Source organism: Nylanderia fulva, unplaced genomic scaffold (genome assembly GCF_048542155.1).
Source record: "Nylanderia fulva isolate GAGA-0341 unplaced genomic scaffold, ASM4854215v1 Scaffold222, whole genome shotgun sequence".
NCBI lineage: Eukaryota > Metazoa > Arthropoda > Insecta > Hymenoptera > Formicidae > Nylanderia > Nylanderia fulva.
In genome coordinates this window covers 54,769-73,115 of record NW_028190287.1, presented here as the reverse complement: position 1 = coordinate 73,115, position 18,347 = coordinate 54,769, and the positions used below count along the sequence as shown (strand labels likewise).

Here is an 18,347-nt window from a genome sequence, read left to right as displayed (position 1 = left end):
TCATATTTTAACAAGGCAATTATTTTAACAAAAACAGTAAATTTTTGTAATATTGCTATCTTAACAACTTAAACTCAAATTTGAGAAACACAATTCGCAATTTCACCATAAATGCAATATTATTACAACGTATTATAAGAAGAGGTAGTCAAATACCTCTTTGGCATTACATATATTGCTTGAAAATAAAATATGGATGTAAAAACATATTAAATATATTGATGGAAAAAAATTTACTACAAGAAAACTTGTACTTCTGTAATCAAACTTAAATTTTTTAAAATCCTGATTAATGTAGAAAATAAAATATACTAGTAATACAGTATGTTGTACAAGTGTCATTTTGACTGTAACACAAAATTATTTAAACTTATGTAGTAATATTGCGTTTCATAATACGCGTCACATTTTAGCAAGGCAATTATTTTATAACAATAACAGTAAATTTGTGTAATATTGCTATCTTATGTATTTAAACAACTTAAACTCATAGTCGGACAAGACATTCGCAATTTTATCACAGAGATGCAATACTATCACAGTAATATTATAAGAAAATGTAATCAAAACTATTTTTGGCGACAGCTTATGTAGTAATATTGCGTGTTTAAAGATATAATTTATAGAAAAGTCTTTTTACAAAGTATTGCTTGGAATCGATCTTATAATATTATAACTCGAACATAACTTTGAAAATTTACATTACATATCAGACACCGATTAGCTTCTAAACGTTTAATACATTGGAAACAACAAGCAAGATGACCACGTGGTATGAAAACGTGTGTTCGTTCGTCATTATAACACAGAATACAAGAGTCCGAGGAAGATTTTTTTTAGCTGCATCTTGACTATCCTGCAGCGTCCAGTCCACAGCATGATATGGAACATTTACAGATGCATTGCTCTCATCTGTGTTTGTGGGCAAAATTTAATATTTGTTTATTTATCTTCCTGTGTATTATCTTTAGTAAAATTATCTTGCAAATATGTTAAAATATTTTTTAAAGCAACGTATCATTTATAAAAAAAAAAAGAAGGATATTATAATTAATTTTACAGATATGTTCTGCACATACGTGTTATATATATAACGAACTTTTAAAAAATTATTAATATTAACAAAGTTACAGTAATTTCCATCTAAACACACTCTTAGATAAATAAATAACCTAACGTATAGTAATAAATTTTTAATATCATAATAAAATCCATTAACAATTTTTTATTTTTTCTATCTTCCAGGCGTATACTCTTAACTATTATTTAATTATAAAGTAAGCATATACATATAAACTACTGTATTAAACTTACCTTGTACAAATTAAATTCTGTGATGTTTTTTTATTGGTTCATCAATTTTGTGTAAAACCACAGATAATTCTTTTAACTTAGTAAAATTAATATTTTTTTTGTGTAAGTCGTCTTCGTAGGAATTTTCTGTCAATAAATACAAAGCAATAGTTAGTAAAAAATATTCAAGAAACAGTAATAATGATTTAAAAGAAAAGTGAAATATAAATTAGAAAATTATATGCAAATATATTTTTCAAAATGAATATTGTATAACTAGTTTTATAATTTATTGTAAGCTTTAATAAACGTACATTAAAATATCACAAATCAAATACGAAACTTAATTATTATTTAATATAATTAAATTAAAAGAACTTGACAATTATCATAACAGAAATTTGCATACCCTTATTAGTGTTTAACAGCTTTCTCTTTAGACGTGTCATGCATGAACTATTGCTTTCTTCATGATCGGGTAATTCTTGTAATGGCATTATTGTTTTTTTCTTTTCTCTTTCAGTTTCAATATTATGTGATATGTTTTTTGTTGTATAAGGCGCACACAGAGCATCTTTTTTGTCAGATGTCAAGTTATGTTCATAATTGTTATTTTCTGCAACAAAAAAAATGCAATATTAATATTCTGAATAATAAAGAGCAAATTAGTAGAATATACTATAACCATATTAATAGAATATACTATAACCATATTAATAGAATATACTTCAATGAAAAAATTCAAAATAATATATTATATTAAAAAATATACCTTTATAAAGAAATGTAGCCTTCACAAAGTTTTCACATCTATCGGTGAACATACGTAAGAAATGTTCAAGATTTAACCTACGAGAAATAGAAAGTACAGTTTTATTACATGTAAGATATGATACATAAGAAGGAAATATTAACAGACTATATATACCATAATAATTAAATTTTAATTATTAGCAGCATACGATAATATTAATATAATTAAATAAAACACGTTTTTTATTATTAGCTAACCTGCCAATCGTTAAGTCTGCTTGAGCTTCCAGTATTTTATAATCCCGTTTTTTATTTTTAATACTTGCACGCCACTCACCTACTTTGATTGTTTGTAGACGTTTGAGTTTTATCTCTTCGTCAATTATCAATTTGCGTAGATTATCTATAAGAATATATTATTTGTTATAACACTCAATAATTTGTTAACTATTTTTAAAATAAAAAAAATGTTAATCAAAAGTATTTCACATTAATAATTTTTTGCAATTAAAATGTTTTGCTTTTATTTCATTTTATTCAAAAAATTAGAAGTATAGCAATGTTGCCTAAGAAATTCCAAACGTTTCCATGAGCTTTGCCAAATTTTTTTCCTGCTATGTTATGGAAACTTTCTACTATGTTATTTGTTCTTGCAGGACAATCATAAACACTAACTTTTGCTGCCAACGGTAACCAGGTTTTACGTACATAAGCTAAAAAATTATTGACAGCAGGATATTTAGAAGAAATTTTATTAACTTCAAGTTGTATGATAGAAAGTGCTTCTTCAAAACAATTAGATGGAACTAATGCCATAGTCATTGTCATAGATAAAATATTTCTTGGTGCTTCCATTAATCCTAATCGCTGCCATTTACGCAAAAGTGCCTATAAGTATAATATATTAATGTTATTTAGATTTATGTGGATAAATATTTTGAGATGTATTAATATCAATGTCAATTAATGTCAATGTTCATAACCATTGCAATTTACTTTATTAAAGCAAGAAACAACTTAATAACGTTATTTTTTAGATTATTATATAAATAAAATAATGACTACGTTATTATACAATTAATACACGTATTATCTTGATAAGTATTCTATATATCTCTCTATATATTATAATTATAATTACATTTTTATGTATTATCATTAAATTTATTTATAGTAAATAATATGGAATAAGTTTCAAAAAATTATTAATATTTAATTTTAAAAATATACTTGATTAAAATGAAACCAGCATCCATGAGCCTCTGCTGCTGGAAATTGTTCATTTATCACTTTCATGGCAGCTGTCTCATAATCGCTCATTATAAACTTTAAATTTTGTTGAAGACTTGGTACTAATTCTATAATTTTTTTCCAAATAGCTGTGTACATATTACTAGAGCGACTTTCACATAAGATAAAAATCATACCAATACCCTGTGAAAAATATATATAATACATACAACTAAAAATATATATACGACAATAAATTTAATTTATATAAGAAAATATATATTCATTATAAAATAATATATTACATGTTTGAAAAAATGTGTAATATAAAAAATAAAATGTAAAATGTAAAATGTGAATTTAGTATATTATTTGATTTTTATTATATTAAAGCAATATAAAAGATAAAAATAATTATATTGTTATTTCAAATAATTGTTTTATAATTATTTTAAATGCACATATAAATTATTTCTTTTTCTATTATTTTTGTCTTTACATTAAAAAATTTAAATCAATGTTTATAATTAAATTGTCTTTTGTGAAAACACTTAATTTAAAATGCAAGTTCCAATTATTTTTTTTATATATTTTTGTTTGTTACTTATTAAAAAACATGCACATGATATTTAAACAAACCAATTATACATATTATTACAGTGTACTATATTATTATAGTGTAATTTTGATACCTACGACATTTATATATTGAGTATGAATCGAATACATTTGGCTCATTAGTGGTGTACGTGGAACAATCTAAAATCAATTAACATAATATAAATGTATTGTATTTAATTATTGTATTTATTTGAATATATATAAATTATTTATTTATATATATAAAAACAATAATATACTTTGTAATAATGATATATAAAGTTTCTATATATTTAAATAATAAATTTACTTGTTATATGAGCTTACATTAAATGTGCCATCTACATAAAGTTCTGTTGACTTTTGCAATTCTTGTAACAGCTCATTACTTGTAAATATCAGTGCTTTCTTTCCATCGCTGCAAGTTACAATTCCTTTATAAAATCCTTCAAGAGGTGCATATGTGGATAAACTTGCAGCAAGAGTTTCCATATTATTTGTTAAACTTGGTCGAAGTTTGATTCTCTCACGGTACAATGTAGATTTTAATGACGCGTATGACAATCGTATGGCTGTTTCAGGATATCTATACAAAGCAATTTATATATATATATATATATATAAATGGTGTATATGTAATAGTAAACATTGGACGTCTCCAAAAAATGATAATCTTCGACATTTTCGCTGAGGAAATATTGTCTTAAAATGATCTCAGAAACACGCCTCTAACTGTTGATGCGTGAGTTCTGGAACACCCTGTATATATGTATATGTTCATATATATACGGTGTCCCGAATTTCGCGAATCAAAATACCATAGCAAAAAGGTTGAAAATAAATTAAAAATGTATTTACAAATTTTTTATTTCACGGTAGTTTTTGCCATATAAAGATTGTAAAATTCATCATTACACATTACGGTTAAACGGACACCTAAAGTGAGAGATTACTAACACAATTGACGCGCGACTCACAGACAAGCGTCCGTTTAACCATAATCTGTAATTAGTAAATTGTAAATTTAAAATCTTTATATCTCTTAAAAAATACTGTTTACAATGAAAAATACTTTGCTAATTTATTTTTTCGAAAACTATCTTGCTATGATATTTTGATTCGCAAATTGTTTCGGAATGTATATATACAGGGTATATGATATAAGGTGTCCCACCGAGAATATATAAGTAGATCTCGTTAAACTGATTTAAAAAGTCATATATATATAAATTATTTTGCAAACTACAAAATATTTCAATATATTCATTTTTAAAAATTAGCCAGTAGGTGCACGATTCATTTTGGATCTTTCTGATCTTGACATATCAAATTTCTATTAGCAAAATCTTCGATATAAATATATATTGAATATCTGACGGCCTAATCACGTGAATCATACATTCATTGACTGATCTTTTTTAATTAATATTTCGAAATTTTACGCGATTATTTGAAAATATAGGACTTTAAACTTAGTTTAGCGAGATCTCTAATTATATATTCTTGTGGGATATCTTATGTCAGACACCTTGTATATATATGTATCTATAGACATGTATATACAAAATAACGTACAAAGAATATACAGTGCCTCAGAATTCACGCACCAACAGTCAGGAGCATATTCTTGAGATCATTTAAAACGATTTTTCATTAGCAAAATGTCGAGGCATCAATATGAGTTAGAAGCTATTTAAAAAAAGTTTTTCGGAAACTTTACTTTGTGGAGCTAAAAGATTAATTTTACATTCTTCAGTTAATTTTAGGTGAAATTTAGTGTAATAAAATTTTAATTTAAGCTTTTTACAGATACATAATGATAAACATTGAAAGTCTCTAAAACATGATAACCTCTCACGACATATTCGCTGAAGAAAAATCATCTTAAAATGAACTAAGGAAGACGTCTCTAACTGTTGGTGTGCAAGGTCTAAAACACCCTGTATACATATATATAAAAGTTGTTATTCATTATTTTAATTGTAATAAATAATAATATTGAGACTTACTTTCTGCAAACATTATCAAATAATTCTTTTGAAGATAAATGTGTCTCTCGACAAAGCTTCAACATCTCTTGTTTCATGGTATACTGTTCTATTTTTTCTTGTGTCTCAACATGATTATGATTATGCATTATTTGTATTTTATCATGTTTATCAATATATACAGTGCCAGGACATTTTGAAGAGCGACGAGTACTACATCGCAGAATATTCTTATTGCGAGAATCTTTGTTATAAGTATAACTTTTGTACACATAAACAGTGGTACCAGGTTGTTTTCCACGTATTTCATCCATCTTAAATATAATAATTAAAATAAATAGTTATATTTTAAGTAAAGCTGAAGGAAAAAATATAAAAGATATAAAAAATTCTTGCTTGTTTCAGTAATAATTACAATTTAAGCATTTGTCTGAAATTAAAAGATCCTTGGAATATTAAAGCAAAATATACTATAATACCAACTATAATTACATGTCATCACCATTCAATTTATTTCAAAAATATAACGACTAAGTGAGCGTTTATTAAGACATGATAATTCCAAAAATTTCTTAAAATGAAAATATAAAAATATCTTGACAAATCATACCAGAAAAAAAGACAAAACAAACAACTATAACAAAAGTGTTATTATGACTAAAATAAGAAAACAAGAAAGAATAACGACCAACAATAAAAAGAATTCTGCTACAAAGAAACAGACTCAATATAATATTATAGCAACATAAATTACAGATTTTTAGACATACTTAAATAAATACCTAAGACATACATAAATACATGTAAAAAAGATTTATGAAAACGAAAGAAATATGTATACGCAGTTTGTTTCACTGAAAAATGTATTATATGAGAAAATAATTGATAATAGAAACTTTTAATCTTTACTTTCAGAAATCTCACTTTTAAAAAACATGTACGTATCTATTTTTCTTCAAAAATATTTTGTACGTTAGTCTACAAGTTATTTATAAGTTAACCATTGCGTACCCAGACAGCAGAAAAAAACGATAAAATTATTTAGTTGTAGTAGTAGTAGTAGATAGGTAGTGAGTGGTTCCATGATTTGGCCCCCGACGGCACCTAGATCTAGCGAGATCCATTGTGTCTCCTCACTCTTGTCTTTAAACTGGGTGATGTGTACTCAGCCCAGAGTTTTCCACTAGGCTTATGAGTTCCACCACCCTTGTTTTGTCTAATTCTTGGGATTTAAGAAAACTTTGTCCCCAGATCCTGAATCTCTTTCTAGCCAGAGCCGGACATTGGCCCAGAATGTGAATGCTGTCCTCTTTTTCCTCCCCGCATAGTCGACACTCCTTCTTGTCTGCGAGTCTGATATTGAATAGGTGGGCTTTGAGTATTGGTGAATGTCTTGTCAGCAGTCCTATCCCCATCCTCAATTTCTGCCTATTTAGTGTGAGTAGTTCTTTGGTTCTGTTACCATTCATGTCTTTCATCAAGAATTTAGCCTGTCGGCAGGATTTCAGATTTTCCCACCTGGCCTTATGTTGTTTGTCTATACTGTCCCTGATGAAGTTCTTGCCCATCGTAAAGAGCACTCCCACCTCTCGACTATATGGTGCTTTGCTAGCCCCTTCTCTAGCCAGTGAGTCTGCTATTTCGTTTCCCGGTATGCCCTGATGCCCGGGCACCCAGACTAACGTTACTTTATTTGTTCCACACAGCTCCTCCAGCGCTAGCATGCAGTCCCATACCAAGCATGACTCGGTGGTCGTACCCGCCAACGCCAGAAGGGCTGCTCTGCTGTCTGAGCAGATATATATTTTCCTGCAATTTGTTCCCTTGGCTAGGTTTAGTTCGGCACATCTGAGGATGGCGAGCATCTCTGCCATAAAGACCGTGCAGTCGCCTCCCATTGGAATACTCTCCCTATGGTTTTCCCCAGGTCCATATACTCCTGCTCCAAAGCAATTGTTTATGCCTGATCTGTCCGTGAACCACATGTCCACCTTTGTGTCCATGATCCCGCCCGGTTTCAGCCACTCGTTCCTATCAGGTATCCATAATTTAAAATGTTTTAGTTGATACTTTCTTGTGGTTCTGTCTTGTTTTCCCTCAATAGGGTACTTTTGGAGAAGACCTAGCCTGGTGTGTCCCAGTCCTGTGTTTCTCCATTCACCCTGACATTTCAGGCGGTATGCCGTGGTATTGGCTGATTTTATCACGGCCAAGCCTATAGGCGTAACACTGAGTGCTATTTCAAGCGCCTCTGTGGGTGTGGTTCTCATGGCCCCTACTGCAGCCCTTAGGTAGTTACGTTGCAGGCTTCTAAGTAGTTTCTCCACCTCCCCTTTATTTATTCTCGTCCACCAGACGACTGACGCGTATAGCAGCCGCGGCAGCAGGACCGCCCTGTACAGCCACAATGCTGCACCAGCGCTGATGTCCCACGACTTGCTCATTGCTCTTCTGCACATCCACATGGATGCATAGAACTTTTTTCTTTGCTCTATGAGATGTTTTCCCCAGCTAAGCTTAGGATCTAGAATCAGTCCCAAGTATTTCACCGAGTTCGTAAACGGTATTTCCTTTCCCCAGAGTTTTAACATCTCTATGGGTTCAGGTTTATATTTTCTGGTGAAGACCATAATATTTGTCTTGCTCGGATTAACCGTTAGACATCTGTTCTCACACCAGTTTTGCACAATCCTTAAGGTATCCTTTGCTTGGTCCCTTAGTGTGTTGAGAAATGGTCCTCTAACCACAATGGCCACGTCATCAGCATAGCCAAAGGTCGAGAAACCTTTCCTCTGTAGCTCCTTTAGCAGGTCGTCTATCACTAGACACCACAACAGAGGAGATAAAACTCCCCCCTGTGGGCAGTCTCTCGTTGGTTTTTCTCTGATGTAGATATCTTGGCACTCCACCGTCAAGCATCTGTCCACTAGCATGTCTTCTATCCAGTCCACCAGTGGTTCTTGTACTCCATGTCTGATCAGTGCCTCCCCTACCACCTCGTGTGAAGTGCTGTCGAAAGCGCCCTCGATGTCCAGGAAGATTCCGATCGCATAGCCCTTTGCCTCCAGCTGACTCTCAACTTTGCCTATCAGGTGATGTAGGGCGGTTTCGGTAGACCTGCCCTCCCTGTAAGCGTACTGAGAGTCGGCTAGAGGTTGTTGTATTAGAGAGTTGGACTTGAGAAATCTGTCTACCAGTCTCTCTAAGGTCTTCAATACGAAGGACATAAGGCTAATTGGTCTATAGTCCTTTGCCCTGACGTAACCGTTCTTGCCAGGTTTACGTATAAAAACCACTTTGGTTTCTCTCCACTTCTGGGGGACATGTCTAAGGGCAATACTTGCCCTGTAGATTTTTGTCATTGGGCCTAGCAAGCTACTCAGCCCTTTCTGCAGCAGGATCGGGTATATTCCATCAGGTCCTGGAGCCTTTAAAGGCTCGAAGGAACCGACCGCCCATTCCACTGCTTGTGGATAGACCACTTTAGCTGCCAGTCCCCATGCCCTTGATTTGTGCACGATCATGGGTCTCTGCCTGTTGTTGTTGCCTGCTGAGTCCTCCCTAAAGCCTGGGAAATGGATTTCCATAAGGTGCCGTAGGGTCTCCTCCGCAGTTTCTGTGTACCCTCCATTGGGAAGCTTAAGGCAGCCCCATTGTGTTTGGTTTTCTAAAATTATTTAAAACTATTTTTAATTTTATTAGAATAATAAGTGAATATTTTATACAAACTTTATACACATTAAAGAATAAGAATCATAAAACTATTATACATATTAAATCTCAAAATCTTATATAAAACTTAGAGTAAATAAAAATAAATATTTCTAATAAATAATTCACAAATATTTACTGACATATTAAAAATAAATCCTTATAATTTGTTTAATTAAAATTATTGCAAAATTAATTATAAAACGTATTGATGAATATTGATGACACAATAAGCAAGTAGAAAAATATATTGCCGTGATATAATCTAATCACATATGTTTCCAGAAAAGTTATACAAATGAGTAACATTTTTATATAGAAAATCTATGTAATTGATCAACAGTATTTCTTTCAACAATGTCAAATTTACATTAGTAATGTAATTATACGTTTCAATATTCAATGTAAGGGTAAATGTAATATTTCTCACAGTGTAGATTACTTACATTTGATACAGTAATGGAGAAACAGTTGGAGAAAATGTATCACCAAATAGTGGAAAAGCAATACCAGTTCTAGAAAACCTGTAAAGTATATTGCTCCTCAATAAGGCGAATTACGTCAGAAATATTACACAAGCAAGGCTGATTACAACAAGAGTTTAGACAACTGCTAAAGAACAACATCCAGGCTACGCAGAGTAGCACTTATATATAAATGCAGTATCTTTCTTTCTTCCAGGCATAACGTCTATCTGTAATTGAAAAATACTTATATAGTTAAACAACAATGAGATTTTATATAAAAAATTACATGAACAATTTGTTCAAAAATAAAAATGCTGAACATATCTATCTACAGATCCGATGTAAATATAATTTAGTATATAAGTATAATTTTATTTAATTTAATATTTAAAACACATTCACTAATGTATAATAGCATCTACCGCATGTTTCTTTCATCGTTATTAAATCGTAAAAATATATAGGTAGAATAAAAATAAGTAATATGAAACGTTGTGTGGTTTCATCCTGACATTTCTCGAAATCTTTCAAAACATATAACATTATACTATCCAAACATACAAGGCAAAATTACGACATAAGAAATACGATTAAATTACTGTAATTACGACAAAAATTGTTAAGATGGTTGCGATAATAAACAGAATATGTTAGAATATGTATTTAAGAATAATAATTTGGAAAAAATAGGTCAAAATATAATTTTCGTTAACTCTGGTCCTAGCTAAAATAAACATCTATTTTACTGTAAATGTACGAACAACAACGTTACATACGTACGCGAACTTCATGAAAAAAGAATTATACTAAGGACTTAGAGTCAATTTCACCAATCTCGGTTAACTTTATTTTCCGGTTAAACTACACATATCTTTGTCTCTTTTCAGATACGTTCTTTAAAAAGAGACGAAGATATAGTTTAACCGAATGTTAAAGTTAACCGAGGTTGGTGAAATTGGCTTTTAGGACAGAATTACGCGCGAGTTACTTACTTTTCTCACAAACGGAACACGTGTCGTAGGCATGGATGTGTGCAAAATGCACGAGCCATAACCTGTTGGACTCACGTGAACGCTTCCACCCAATCTGGAATCACACGTCATGATGACGTAAAAAGAAGAAGACCGCCAATGCGCGCACTATTTGAATACGATGGATAGCTAATGATGTCTGCTTTCTTTTTATACCGGGTAACGCTCCGACATAAGACTGGTTATCGATAGTATTGAATAAATGTGGAAAAATGCCTTTATTCGTACCTTCTGTCAGTCCAAAAGCTTTAGGTAATTCGGATAAACGCATCGGCATGTAATTGACACTATCGATAAATTTCGTATGACCTAGCGTTAATACAACTATTTTCGTACCGTTTAAAATGACTCGAGGCTTTAAGACATGGTTTTCCACGATATATTTCAAAATAAATTGCGCGTCGAATGATTTCGCGTTATGCGCGATGCAAATTATTTGTTTAAAATATTTTGTCGGCCGCGTTACGAAATCTACAAATTCCTGCACGGGGTTGCGACGAAATATAAATTCGCGAATACCGCACCAACGACATCGCACCGACATTTCATCTATTCCTGCACACTCCTCGCAAATTTGTTGAGCGACGCAGAGCGTAGGTACGTGAATTTTTACATTTGTGCTACCTTGGAGCGTTTCGTCTTGCCTCGTCTCAAAGTCATAAAACACGAATGCGACACGGCTTTCTTCGCGTTCACGCGAGCCTGATAAATCGAACCTTCGTCGTCATCGTCGTCATTTCTCTGTTGATGCTGTTGTTGCTCGCTATTTCCATCCGTGAGTTCGGAAGCGCGCGGATCGGGACGATTATCGCCATGTCGACGAAGGGGGAGCATGTAACAAAGGTGATTCAAAGGCTGAAGAGAACGACACGCAACGCAATAAGTCGTGTCGCATTTGTGTTGTTTATTTCTTTGAATCAAACGTTCGCAATCTTCACAAAATCGCACAATTTCACAAACACTCCGACGTGATTTACCATCGTATGATTTTGCCGTGTGATGACGCTCCAAGCAGGCATAATTGAAAAATTCACGTCTACAATTATCGCACCTAATACGATCCGCGAATGATTGCTCACACGGCGGCTCTCCGTTACATCACGGACATTTATTAGAGCATCGATGCTCTCCCACATCGGAGCGGTAACTTAAATTACACGGGATGCAATATCCCCGCCCGCCTGCTGCTGCATTTAAATTTAAAATTACATCGAAATGTTTATTATTTGAACGGTATAATAGATTTAGACAAGTTTTTATTTCCCGCTGCAGAATGGTTAGAAATACGTTTCCATCGAATAGCGGTTTACCGCCCCGACCAAAAGTATCGTCGTTATATATTATTATCGCGACATTTTCGCTTGCGAGATATTGCTGAAAACGCTCGATTTCAAAAATTCCACTTCCTTCCTCCGGAATCACGACACTGGTATTCCTCGTAAGTTACAACCCTAACTCGCGCTGTAACACCGAGTTTTGTCTTCTCACCGCATTCCATTTCGCGTGTAACTCTCCCGTGCGTAAATTTCCACGCTCGTTAAAAATTAGAGCCGATACAAGCGCGCGAGGAAGACATAAATTATCGGTATTGGAAATTGTTAAAATCGAGCGTTTAGCAATAACATCGTGCGTAAACCTGTTACGGCCGCGACCAATGGGAGGGGTGACTTTAAAAATCCGAATGTTAAATTCTTGCGCTATATCGTGTCCTCCGCAGCTTTGCGCTAACGAGCTTACGAGTTCCCAAATATTTTCGTAAGTCAAATCTCGCAAAGGTTGGAACGATATACCTGCGGGGCCGCGGGTTAAACTTGCGGAATCGAAAGATATACCGACGTAATCCCTCGGTTCGCACGAATGCAACGCGTACTCGTGAAGTTCGCGAAACGCATTTTTTAACCACTCATACACGTTTGCTCCTTCGGGTATCGGACGAATACGGAAACTAATTTCCCGTCCTTCTACACCAAAAGTTCTAAAGCGACGCACGTTTTCCGCCAACATTATTAAATATCTAAAATTACCATCAGGCTCTTGATTCGCTATTTCTTCCTCCGCTTCTTCTTCTTCTTCCTCTTGTCCACCAGCAGGCTCTAAATGTCGCTCTTCGTCGGAAATTTCTTCAGCGGAGCGGGTTTGGGAATCTTCTTGTTGTATTCTGACGTTCCTTCCCCCACCACTCTGTACTGTGAGAAATAAAAATTATATTAACAAAATAAAATATTTAATAAAATATTACTCTCTTACGTTTGAATTTTTATTAATAATGTGAAAATATTGTTATTAATAATAATTATGTTAAGTTCACTTACGTTTTAATATTCTTTTACCGGGGCATTTGTATCACCCTGCGAGGGTTAATACTCCAGTGAATATGAAATTTCGGGCGCGATGTTAGGAGAGAAAGAAATTCCTAATAAAATTTTATTTTAATTAAAATAAAAAAAAAATTTAAACGTAGGAGAAGATTAAGTATAAAATATGAAATTATTACCTTCCTCGCCCATCGCCCCGCTATTTTCTTCTTCTTCTTCTTCTTCTACAGAAAACGTGGCGTTGTTATTTCCATCTTCCACTTCTTCTTCATCTCCCGTTTGTTCTTCTCGATCTTCCGGCTCTTCTTCTCGTTTGCTCTATTTCTTCTTCTTCCAACTCTTCATCTTCCTCTTCCTTCTCCTCCTCCTCCTTCTCCACTTCCTCCTCCAGCTCCTCTTCATCTTCCGAAATCGTGTTTATTTCCTCGTCGATTTCCTCCCCCCGTTCTCGCTCCTCTACGACCATGTTTTCATTCGCCGCGTCATCTAATATTCATCGGTCATATATTATTAGTATTTCACATAATTAAAAAATCTTTTGTGTTGATATATAGCACTGTAGTATTTTTCTTACTTAATTTCAAGCGGAGTAAATATGGCCGCCTCATCGAACGGACTTACTTCGCGAACCCGCACCTCTTCCACGTCGTTATCACTTTCGGCTAAATCAATAACCGGATGTTCCAGCTCCGGCGTTAACACGATGCGTGCACGGCCTGGAACATATATTATTTTTATTAAAAAATTTCCTGTTTAATATAATGTTTTCTAGCAGCGCGATATAATTTATGATGTTAAAAACTTACGCGAAGGTCCGGGCTCCGGCGAAGAATCCGCTCGTCGTCTTCTATTTAACCTTAATCTAAGTGATACGGGGCGATTCTCTAGTACGCGCAACCGGTTTCCTGTAACGCGTGCGACAGGGCGTACGAAAGCTAAAGTTTTAGCGATTTAAATAAATAATTGGGGTAGTTTTAATTAATTTTTATTTATAATTAAGTGTAAAAAAAAATAAAAACTTACCATTATCTTCTCTCCGGAGAACTCGATGAAAATGTAGGAGGAAATATTCTATGTGACCAGCTGCGTCGTTTTCTTTCTCACCACCAAAATAGTATCGCGACTCGATCACCTCACCCGCGATAATCACTAATTCGCGAAAAACACTAAAATGTCCTAGTCGGAATAATACCGCTAGCACAGCGTTGGGACATTCCCCCGCGAATTTTCCAAAAATATTGAAGCATTTGTCTTCACTCGCGCATGTTAATTCATATATATGCTTGGAAAAATTTTTTCCGCATAAACTCTGCGCTAGTGATAGACAAATTTCAATTACTTTTTTCAAACTCATTATTTGAAATTTAATAGTACACTTGCGTCGAATACGTGAGTACGCGAGAGACGAAATTCAAAAAATGTAACTAGTTAACTTAACTCCGAGAGCCGTACAACATGTTTATGGAAATCAAAATGGGGGATTTTCAGGTAACTTTTTTGATTTATTTTATCTTTTTTATCTTTTTTCTCATAGACGTGTATTCTTACCCATGTTTTATATATATATATGGTAATCTTTACTTAGATACAGAAAATATTTAATCTAGGGCGATATTTACTTAATTACGAAAAGTTTATAGAAATCAAGATGAGGAATTTTCAGGTATCTTTTCTCGATTTTATTTTATCTTTTTTTATCTTTTTTTTATCTTTTTTCTCATAGCCGTGTATTTTTACCCATGTTTTATATATATATATATATATATATATATCACTCAGGAAAAATCGTCTTCAAATGATACTAGGAATCTGCCATAAACTTTTTCGCCAGTTCTGGGACACCCTGTATATCTATATATACCTGTATATAAATATATATATATGTAAATATAAAATTTCTTTTTTTTGCAGCGAATTAACACCGCGGTTCGTAAGGCGGTGAACAAGGAGCGGGCGCGCCAAAGAAAATACGCCGATCGCCGCCTTCATACTCCTGCAGCACCAGGATACGTGCTTGCGCCGCCGACAGCATCAGGATATATACCGCCAGCAGCACCAGGATATATATATGCACCGCCGACAGCACCAGGATATATATATGCACCGCCGACAGCACCAGGATATATATCCGCACCTGCCGGCAGCACCAGGATATATATATGCACCGCCGACAGCACCAGGATATATATCTGCACCGCCGGCAGCACCAGGAATACATGTCCGCACCGCCGGCAGCACCAGGATACGTGCCCGCACCGCCGGGCAGCACCAGGATACGTGCCCGCACGCCGGCAGCACCAGGATACGTGCCCGCACCGCCGGCAGCACCAGGATACGTGTCCGCACCACCGGCAGCACCAGGATATATATCCGCACCGCCGGCAGCACCAGGATACATGTCCGCACCGCCGGCAGCACCAGGATACGTGCCCGCACCGCCGGCAGCACCAGGATACATGTCCGCACCGCCGGCAGCACCAGGATATATATCCGCACCGCCGGCAGCACCAGGATATATGCCCGCCTAGATTTTTTTATTTTATAACATTTTTTTTCATTTTATTTTTTTACATATTAGTCACACTTTTTTTTTATTTATGTATAATTGATGACAATATGGTTAAATATGTTCTTTTTTATTTTTATATGGTATTAAATAGTATAATAATATATCTTATAAGTTTCATATGATCAAATGTATTTTGTAAAATTGACAAAATATATTTTAGACAAAATAAAAAAATATAAAAGAATTATTTTATTTCATAACAACACCTGCCGAGAGATAAGTTGTAGAAATCTCTACTTATAAAATAGAATATTGTTATTTCACATTGTGTGAGATAGCACGGATGGCATATTATATATATATATATATATATATATATATATATATATATACCGGTAAACCCTCCTCCTTCCATTCCCCATACCATCTATTATATCTCGACTCTCTTATCCTCTCCCACCTTTCCTCCTTCTGCCTTTCCCTGTCTTTCTGTTCCCGCCCCTCATATACTTCCTCTCCTCTTCCCCTTTTTTCCTCCATCTCTTTCCCCTCTATTCCTCTTTCTTCCCAGAATTTCCCCCTCTCTTCCTCCCACATCGTTCTTTCCTTTCCTCCCCTTATCCTCTCTTTCATATCCTCAAAACATTTCCTCGCTAAACTTCCTCCCCTCCCTTCCTCCAACTACCTCTTATACCCTACCGCCCTCCTTCCTGCCCTTATCCTAAATTTGTCTTTTCCTATCTCCTCTCTTACCATATACCCCGGCGTGCACCAGTCTACTCCTAACGTCCACCTAATCCATCGCTCCTGCATTGCCTCCACCTCTCTCCTCTCCTTCCATCCCCATATTTCCGCCCCATATTCCAACACCGTCCCCACCAACCTTTCCATTAGCCATACTCTTTTCATCCAGTCTCCTGCAAACCTTCTCTTTCCCATTCCCCACACCTGTCTTATCACCGCTCCTGCTTTCCTAACTCTGTTCTTTACCTGCGCCTCCTGCCCCCCGTTCCTCTGTAGCTTATACCCTAAATATGTGAATTCTTTCACTTCCTCTAACCTTTTTCCTTTCCATCTCCACTCCACTCTCTTCATTCTTCCTCCTCCCTTTTTAACCCTCATTACCTTTGTCTTATCCACATTCACCTCTAACCTTTTCTTGTCCATATAACTTTCCATTTTCCCCAACATATGTATCATCCCTTCTTCATCCTCCGCCAACAGTACCATATCATCTGCGTACGCCAAACAATGCACCTTTTCCCCTCCCAGTTTCACCCCCCCCCCAACCTCCTTTTCTTAGCACTTCCTCTATATCCGCTATCAGCAAACTGAATAAGTGCGGACTCATTGGGCAACCTTGCCTCACCCCCCTTGCCGTCCAAAAATTTCCTCCCTCCTCCTTCCCCACTCTTACCTTACTCCTCGTTTCCCTGTACACCTCTTCTATCCTACTCCTTAATCCCTCCCTCACTCCCCTCCTCTTCATTGCCTCCATTAACACCTCCCTATCTACCGAATCAAACGCCGCCTTCAGGTCCATAAATGCTGCAACTACCTTTCCCCCCTTCTTGTTTACCCTCTTATTCACCAGATAGTTCAACACATAGATACTATCCATCACCCCCATTCCCTTCCTAAAACCTGTCTGACTCTCCGGTATCATATTCTTCCCCTCCATTTCTTCCTTTAACCTTTCAGTTAAAATCCCCACGTATATCTTGTATAGCGTTGGCATCAATGTTACTCCTCTATAGTTTTCCACTTTATTCCCCGTTCCCTTTTTCAACAGTGGCACTATTATCCCTTCTTTCTACCTCTCTGGCCATCCTTCTCCTCTCCATACTCTGTTGCACATTTCCCATACCCACTCTTCTACCCTCTCCCCTCCATATTTCCATACCTCACTTGGTACCCCATCCTCCCCCGCTGCTTTTCTTTTCTTCAGTTTTCCCAGCATCCTCTTCACTTCCTCCCTGCTTATCTCCTGCTCCTCATCCCTCTCCTTTTTTTCTTTTCCTCCTCTTACCACTTTTACCTCTATCCCTCCCAATAAATCCATAAAGTATTCCTTCCATTCCTCCGCCTTTATCTCCTCCTTCACCCCTTCTCTCTTTTTCCTTTCCCTGTTTATAATCTTCCATACCTCTCCTTCCGTTCTTGCCTCTATCGCCTCCTTGTACCATCTTAGCCTCTCCTCCTCCCTTTTTCCTTTACACATTAGCCTATATTCCGCCCTTACTTTTCTATATCCTTCTCCTCCTCCTCCTTTTTTCCTCCATTCCCTTAACTTTTTCCTCACTTCTTTCCTCTTCTCCTCACATTCCTCGTCCCACCACCCTTTCCTTTTCCCTTCTCCACTCTCTTTTTCTCCTTCTCTCAATTCCTCTTCTATTCTTCCTATTTTTTCCTCTAGCTCCTCTTCAATCCCCTCCTTCCACCCCTCTCCC

At 35.2% G+C, this 18,347-nt stretch overlaps 2 protein-coding genes across 2 annotated transcripts; both read right to left on the bottom strand.

Moving 5' to 3' along the window:
- Window positions 1–1,661: 1,661 nt before the first annotated feature.
- On the bottom strand, window positions 1,662–6,178 carry LOC146723174 (uncharacterized). Its single transcript, XM_085482951.1, has 8 exons — window positions 5,886–6,178; window positions 4,204–4,462; window positions 3,973–4,035; window positions 3,277–3,480; window positions 2,613–2,934; window positions 2,305–2,449; window positions 2,066–2,142; window positions 1,662–1,909 (listed from the first exon to the last, which is right to left on the bottom strand). The coding sequence occupies exons 1-8, from the start codon at window positions 6,176–6,178 to the stop codon at window positions 1,662–1,664; spliced, it is 1,611 nt and encodes a 536-aa protein (XP_085339077.1).
- An 831-nt stretch (window positions 6,179–7,009) lies between these two features.
- LOC114937684 (uncharacterized) lies at window positions 7,010–13,580 on the bottom strand. The gene is made up of 5 exons (XM_085482950.1): window positions 13,568–13,580; window positions 13,098–13,259; window positions 11,687–12,005; window positions 11,302–11,360; window positions 7,010–9,531 (listed from the first exon to the last, which is right to left on the bottom strand). Exons 1-5 carry the CDS (start codon window positions 13,578–13,580, stop codon window positions 7,010–7,012), a joined length of 3,075 nt encoding a protein of 1,024 aa, XP_085339076.1.
- Between the last annotated feature and the right edge of the window lie 4,767 nt (window positions 13,581–18,347).